Genomic DNA, 7,533 nt, shown 5'->3' with positions numbered 1-7,533 from the left:
AGTGTGTGTCGGCACACAATGTACTGTGTGTGTCACTTAGAAGCAGGATGTAATTCAGCAAAGCATATTGGGATCTTGGAAAGTCCAGCGATGACCAAGCAGATTGACCTCTGACATATTCCAGTTATATTAAAATATGATTACAAACAATATAATACAAAACAGCAAAGAGCACAGTACCAGACTGTTGACAATTTTGATGATATTAGAAACCATACAGTGTCATTAGCCTTTGAAAACAGAGAGGTCATGTCCTTGAGAATGTTTGTGGGATTTTGTGGGGTTTAATGATATAAAGAAGAGTTTTAGTTCTACATTACAAACATACTATACACATAGAGGGTTTTTCTAAAACAGTTCTGATATTTGTTTTGTCAAAAAAAAAGGATTTAGACTAATCACCTCAGTAACTTTAACATTTTGAACCCCAGTGCTAATTTTTTCATTAACGGTCTTTAAAGTAACTGATCTTGTATTCCTCCCTCCTTCATACACAACGTTAATACAGTAAATTACAGGGCATGTCACATAATAGAAAAAAATGAACTTTTTGTCAAATTCAAGACGATTAACAAATTTCTCAGAGGTTCTTGTCGAGTTAATTCATCAAATGTTGTATAGCAACTTTAAAAGTTTTAGTTAGATTGATATACTTTAAGTACATGTTGGCTATAATTGCTCTCACAGTTTCAGTTTCAGTCATTTATTAACTGTGTCCCTCGTGACATATACCCGATAGGTATTTAGACCCTGCCTGGACCTGTTTTAACAAATACCTCAGTGGTTTATTGGTTCATAACCAAGGTGATACTTCTATAAGAAAAAAGACTGATGGCACGAACACACAAAGTGTGAAAGCAGACGTTTGCTCCAGGCAGCAGAACTATTTTATTACACTCAACTGTCACGCCTGGTTACCAAGATGTATGTAACCTATAGCAACATTGCTGGGCAAAACCTCCCGATCTGACTCAGCCATGTTGGTTATTGTCCTCACTTGTAAGAGTGGAACCTAGAATGGACGCACACCGACACCCTACAATCCATGGTGTTTGATTAAAGGAGTTTAGGTGTGATTCAGGCTGACAGGTTTCTTACAACATTGGCAAACAAATGCAGCAGTGACCTATCAGCTACAGGACAGTGTGACAGAAATGAAAAACCCTGCATTTGTTCACGTATCTATCTGTCCATTCATTGTCAAACTAGCGTGAGAAACACCAGTAAGACCAACCCAAAGATGGACTGTGATGCGGGGGTGGTATTTGCACTGTAATTTATTTTCGGCAGCAGTTTCAGCTATGTTTCTCATCCCTATACCCCTGATTCTTATCTTTTACATCCTCCCTCATGTTATCTTTAACTGTTGGCTCAGTCCACGTTTGTTTTAGTAATAGCATCTCGCCGTTTAAGATAAGGAGCTGCTTGTTTTTTCACAATACATACAAGTTTAATCACATCAAGAGTAGGTGAGTCAACGGACAACATTTGCATCACCGCTTCATACTTCATTGAAGATAATGAGTCACAAGGAACTTACATTTATCTAAACAAAGCAACTTAAAATAGGTTTACATTTGTGATGACAGCTAGTAAGCACAGTTCGTGGTTATGTCATATCACCCACATCCGCTGTCCATGTTTGGTCACAGGGGCCATGTGCGCCTCAAACCAGGTCTCCTCTGCTGTGACATCACCTCAGTGAAATAGTTTTTATGTCAGTGAAGTAGAGCGTGACAGCTGGGAGTCCAAACACAAAAATCACAAAAGTTATCCAATTAGCGAAGCAGTATAAACAAAGGGGGAATCAAAATGTCAGATGTGGGGGTGGGATCAGGTGGTCATTGCTGTGGTAAACATTGAGGTAAACATTTGTTTGAGGGTAGGGATGAGTCAAATCGTGCTCTGCGGCCTGTTGTCAAGAAGCAAGTTCACTGAGGTAACTGGGTGAAACCAGAAACACCCTCAAATCTGCAACATTCATAACCTGCTCTGAATTTCACTGTAATTGTCATGCAGATAACTCAGTAAACCCACTGTACCTCTTAGAAAAGGCCTGTGCTTTGGTTATGTTAATGTTCTGCAGAATATTGAGGCAAAAGACTCCATCTCACTTCTCAATTGTTTATTGTTTATTCTGAGTTTATCCATAAGTCATCTTGTTTTGAAGTGGTGCTCCTCTCAACCATTGGTTGGACTCTCAATGGTTTCTGCTGCACTCCCTGAACCCTAAACCTGTTGGAAGAATGCCCCACATAGTGTACTTTTCTGCCAGCTCGAAGGCATAATCCTCAGTAGAAGTCGTTGCTGTGAACATTGTGGACCAGTGGTGGCACACATGCCCTGTCTGAATAGAAATTGGGTGTTTTGGCTAGTTGGCTGCCACAAATGCAGTGCTGTAGTCTCGGTCAGCTTCTGTCTGGCTGACATGTTTGGGCATCTCAGGAAACCTCACACTCCTCTGAAAGCTGCTGTGGGAGGTATCCAAAAGGTTTTGATAAATCTTAGACACGCTATTGTGAAGAAATGAGGTGTTACCAGCCAGAGGCTATGCATGCCGAGCCAGATGTGGTCCTGTGGAAACACAGACACTTGTACAGTTAGCGTGTTAGCGTGTGTTGCAGTCGCTAAGTGTAGCATCTTGAGTAATTAGAAATCAAGTGCTCCTTTGCAGGCAATATATCCAAGATTATTGGAAGTACACTTACATGAAACCACATAAAAGGAGACACCTTGGAAAGTGCTGTGAGGGGCTTTGTAAAGGGATAAAGCTTGCCACTGTGTATGGTCTCATAGTAATCAACTCAACAATGGGATTGAGATGACTGAACCCCTTTTTTGTTTTTAATCCTGTAAAAGGATTGGTCTGATTCCGATGCCTGGCAAGGGAAGAAATTATCATTGCCATCATGTTTTAAAAGCCAAAAATTATAATATAGAAACGTAAATATACATTTTAAGAATGTATCATGCTTTTTATGAATATAATTGTGTCACAAAGGTCTACCTTTATTACAAACCTCTCTGTACCATGTTAGCAGTGGATGTGTTTGTGTGGTCATGTGTCGTACAGATATGAGGCAACTTCATTTATTTCACGACATATCAGAGTGTGGGTTAGTATTGCCATTCTTTACTCAATAGGCTTTTACGTTGTGGTTTTGGCATGCCTGCAGCTCATTGGGGTCACAGGGGAGTCAAGTCTATGCTACAAGACTAAAAGATGAGGTTATTTAACATGTGGCAGCTTGCTTCAACAGAAGAGATAGAGGCCTTGCTATTTAATCTTGCATACGTGCATTTTGTTTCCTCCCTAGCGCCTCTGCTTTGAATACACTGAGGTAAGATAATATTCTTTTAAAGACATAGAAATACAATTTAAGTTGTTTCAGTTGTATGTTATATTGGGAAATATTCTTAAAGAACGCGTAAGGTAGGCAGGCAGGCCCTTGAAGACAGAGGGGTTATCTAAGGACCCCCCTCTGGAGTATAGACATTATGGAGGTGAAAAGGCAGCAGTTGGATAGTGGAGCATCATTCTTGGCTGAATCTCTTTGGACAATCTTAAGATAATGGTGGTGATAGAATGGTGCTGATTAAATAGGAGGTGAGTTTTGCACAGCTATATGCGGCAGCGAATCACATTTAAAGCAATAGCTCAGACCTTCTAGTATCTCAATTGAATAAAATGCAAAACATAACAATTTTGTATCATTTCATTCTCATTTTTATTCTTGACAACATGTATAGTATAGCTTTGTTTCAACATGTTACAGTACACAGTTTAAAATAGTAACCAAGCCCATGGCTAAATCAAACACGACAATGGTGATATTGACCGTTGTTCTGAGTCATATCACACTAAGAAACCCCAAGACTCATGGTTTCCATTTTTAAATACTCTGATGACTTTTTCCCACTTTTACAACACACAATAACACAGACATGGACAAACTCCTCACTGATGATGTTCCACTGATGATGGTAAAATACCAGAGACTCATGAATGTGTTTTCCAGACACACTATGCACATCCCACCACATTGCCTTAAGAAGCAGGTAGGTCATGTTGTACTGGACAGATGGAACACATGCACACACATGTTTCTATCCAGAGTGCTTTGGCCCCTGTCCTATTTGTCCTTTAATAAAGTTTTATTTTTCTATAAATCTTTGCAAAAACACCACAGAGAACTGAAGTACACATGTGTTTAAATATTGTATTACATTTGAGGATGTCGCTTTGTAAAACCCTGAATTTATAAATAACTTGTGTACAGATCAACCCAAACAAATGCTACATTAAAGTATTTGATTAAATACATACATGTAATATTATCTATCATTACAAAATAAGACGTTGCAATTATTTTTAAATTATAGTTTGGCTTTTGTAAGGGTGGTGGAGAGGGGATTTGTGAGATATTTTCACAAATAAAAGCCGTATGTCCTCAACTTACTGTAACCCACACTCATATTTGTGAGCACTCATACCCAAGACAACAAGGTTCCTTCACCAACTGGATGTAACATTTCTCCTTTCAATAAAAAATCTCAAACAGTAGTGAGCTAGTGGAGATGTTGTGGCTTTTCTATTTGTCTTATGTCCTATTGTCTTTCATCACTCTCTATCCAGCCCTCCAAAACAGCTTCCTTTCTTCCTCAGCAGCCAAACTCTTTTTTTTATTCTACATCGTTTTCCTCTTCATCTTCAATAGCAGCCAACTCTTTTTCTGGCAGCAGGCCATAGCTGTTGAGGAAGGCCTCCACATCAGTGGCAAAGAACTCCTCAGTTAGGTGTTGTGTGCAGGCCAGGAAGTTCCCCAGTAGTTCTCCAGCTTTGTACACCAGCAGCGTAGGCAAAACCTCATCCGAAAACCGCTCGGCAGCCCCAGATGAGACAGCATCAATCCTGCAGAACTTTACAGTGGGGTACTCAGTGGCCAGGCAATCCAGGCAGTTGTTGAGCTCCTCACAACCTTTGACCCCAATCTTGTAGATGTGGACAACCACCATTGTGCTGTAATGCTCCTTCTCGATGACTTCGAGGAAGGCCTCACCACTGTCCAGCTCATGCACACCTTCAAACCTGGGCCCAAAGCTGAGTTTATCATGCATATCCTGCATGCATTGTTTTCTGTATTTCTTTAAACATCCCTCATCCTCCTCCTTAAGTAGCTCATATTCTTGGACACTCATCTGAAAGAATTACATTAAAACAAAAGTTAGAAATCATATTGGCCATGGAAGTACATTATTTATAATTTGCCCGCTGTTCCACTCATTTTCTTTAACCAGTGTAACATTAGCATGATAACACTTGGTTTCATAGCAGTGAAGCCGGCGCGAATACCCGCCGAGCCTCTATGGGCTCTATGGGCTCTATGGGCTCCGTGATATGGAAGATCGGCGGTCGATCTGTATAATCTCGGGAGTCAAACTTTGCTTACATCGTGTGCCACTGAGCAGCTTTCATAGGAATTAACGGAGTGCTGCCCCCCAACGCAGTATCCAGTTTTCTTTAAACATCAATGGTAGGCACAGAACAAAATGACGTCATCACGGCCTAGCGCTTTGTGCGCGTGGATGTTGTGCATGCAGCAAGTTGTCGTGATGTTTGGTTGGGCATCTCAATTCAACACAGTCTTATGGCAATTTGTGAAATAGTCACAAAATGCAATCTTTTGGTTTTGTGTACAGGAACACACATTTGTTTTGGTGGTCAGAGAGATTTATTTTTTGAAAGACGTGTGTTACAAAACAAATGTTAGGTTTAGGCAAGAAAACCACTGAGTCAAATTACCTACGACAGTTAGGTTTAGGCACAAAACGAATGTTAGGTTTAGGAAAATCATTACGTAACGTTAGGTTTTTGTATCAAATCCACAACAACACCGGCATCTTGGTTGAAGTCCTGAGCTTAAAAGCCCCTGAGTTGTGTCCATATAGGTCACTACGAAAAAAAAAATGCTTTAAAAACTGGAGATCTTAAAAATCTACATTTGAGTATATATTTTGCCAGCCAAATCAAATTGTTTCAGGATATTGAATCTTTGTTTCAGTATAATAAATAAAGTGGCCATGAATATGGGATATGAGTTTATAGTTAATAACTATTTCTCCTTGGCATCGAGGAGGTTGGTTTATCACATTTTGCTGGTAACACTCATTGTTTTTTTGACTCTTCACACCACAGTTTGTTTGTACTCCCTCAACAACAAAAGCAAAGTAAAAATCCTGTGTGTGTTCTGTTTGTTTGTACCTTGCGGTTAATGTTTGATCTGGTATCATCTTTTGGTCTGCTTGGGGATGACATTTGTCTCAGTAGTTCCTTTTTTGCAGCTGGCAAGTTTTCCTGGTCCATACTTTCCAACTTAAACCTCCTCCAGTCATTGATGACTCCCTTTGGACCTACAGAGAAGGTACATAGCATTCAGTTATTAAAGGGTAGTGGTGAGTGTTTCTCAGGCTAGTCAAGTCTGTAGCATCTTTTAAACCTTTTCTTAAGTTTTGACTATGCTTGAATTATTTTAGTTTTTTACTTTTATATGCTCCTCATTTTTCAACAGTTTTATTGTGTTATAATTTCAATCTATTTTATAATGTATTCAGTTTTACTGAATAACTTTGACCTTTAGTAACTATTCAGAAAATGTATATGTATAAAAATGTATTTGTATTATTATAAATATTGATTATCATAATTACAACTATTAAAAAAAATCATGTAAAGGCTGATAGAGGCAAGAAAAAAGGAAAACATTTTTAGTTACAGACACAATTCAATCTGAACTTGTTTTTTTAAAGCAGCATTCTTAAACTTTGTAAACTTTACTCTCAAGGTCCAAATAATCCATAATATTCTGGATTTCAAGCTAAACAACTGGTTGCGTGTAAAATGACAGTGTAAGTCGATGAGTCATTGGTGGGTATTCCTGTTTTATTTTGGGTCTGAAAGCTTCGTCTTAACCTTCTTGGAAGTGCACTAATTGCTCCACCGTTGCGTAACAAAAAGAAGATTAGAGCGCCGGTTAAACTGCCATAGTGCTTCTTTGCTTTGGACTTCCTATGCATTTAGTTCCAATTGTTCTGTAATTAATGCTTTTGCTTTTCTGTTTGTTATTTTTATGGGGACTTCTTAATAACTCACAACCAAAGTTTATGTTTGCATAGATTGAGCACACAAGAACAAAGAATGGTCACCAAATATTAGGTTACTGTGTTATGTTTGACAACACTGCTTCTACTCACCTGTCTGGGTTGCGGTCTCCTCCAAATCAAGCATTTTGTCAGACATCTTTTCTGGTTAGCTACCTGTAAGATAACCACTTGAGGATCAGATGTAAATAGTTAAAGGAGGTAATTCATATGATGTGCTCATGAAATGTTCGATGTTTGAATGAATAATTATTCCACTTTTTAAAAGTGTTAATTGGCTGTAACACTTGTTTGTTGTCATTGTTTTCAACAAGGTAACTGAATCAATTCAATTCAAATTTTCAATTGAATTTTATTTGTATAGCCCAATATTAC

At 38.7% G+C, this 7,533-nt stretch overlaps 1 protein-coding gene across 1 annotated transcript; it reads right to left on the bottom strand.

The window, feature by feature from the left end:
• Positions 1-4,683: 4,683 nt before the first annotated feature.
• On the bottom strand, positions 4,684-7,297 carry pdcb (phosducin b; the record flags this gene model as incomplete). Its single annotated transcript, XM_079221223.1, has 3 exons — positions 4,684-5,199; positions 6,263-6,411; positions 7,252-7,297. 3 exons carry the CDS (start codon positions 7,295-7,297, stop codon positions 4,684-4,686), a joined length of 711 nt encoding a protein of 236 aa, XP_079077349.1.
• Positions 7,298-7,533: the final 236 nt, after the last annotated feature.

The sequence above is a fragment of the Taurulus bubalis genome (assembly GCF_910589615.1).
Source record: "Taurulus bubalis genome assembly, chromosome: 7".
Classification (NCBI taxonomy): Eukaryota; Metazoa; Chordata; class Actinopteri; order Perciformes; family Cottidae; genus Taurulus; species Taurulus bubalis.
The sequence above is the reverse complement of the archived record's forward strand: the minus strand, read 5'-3'. Positions and strand labels throughout refer to the sequence as shown.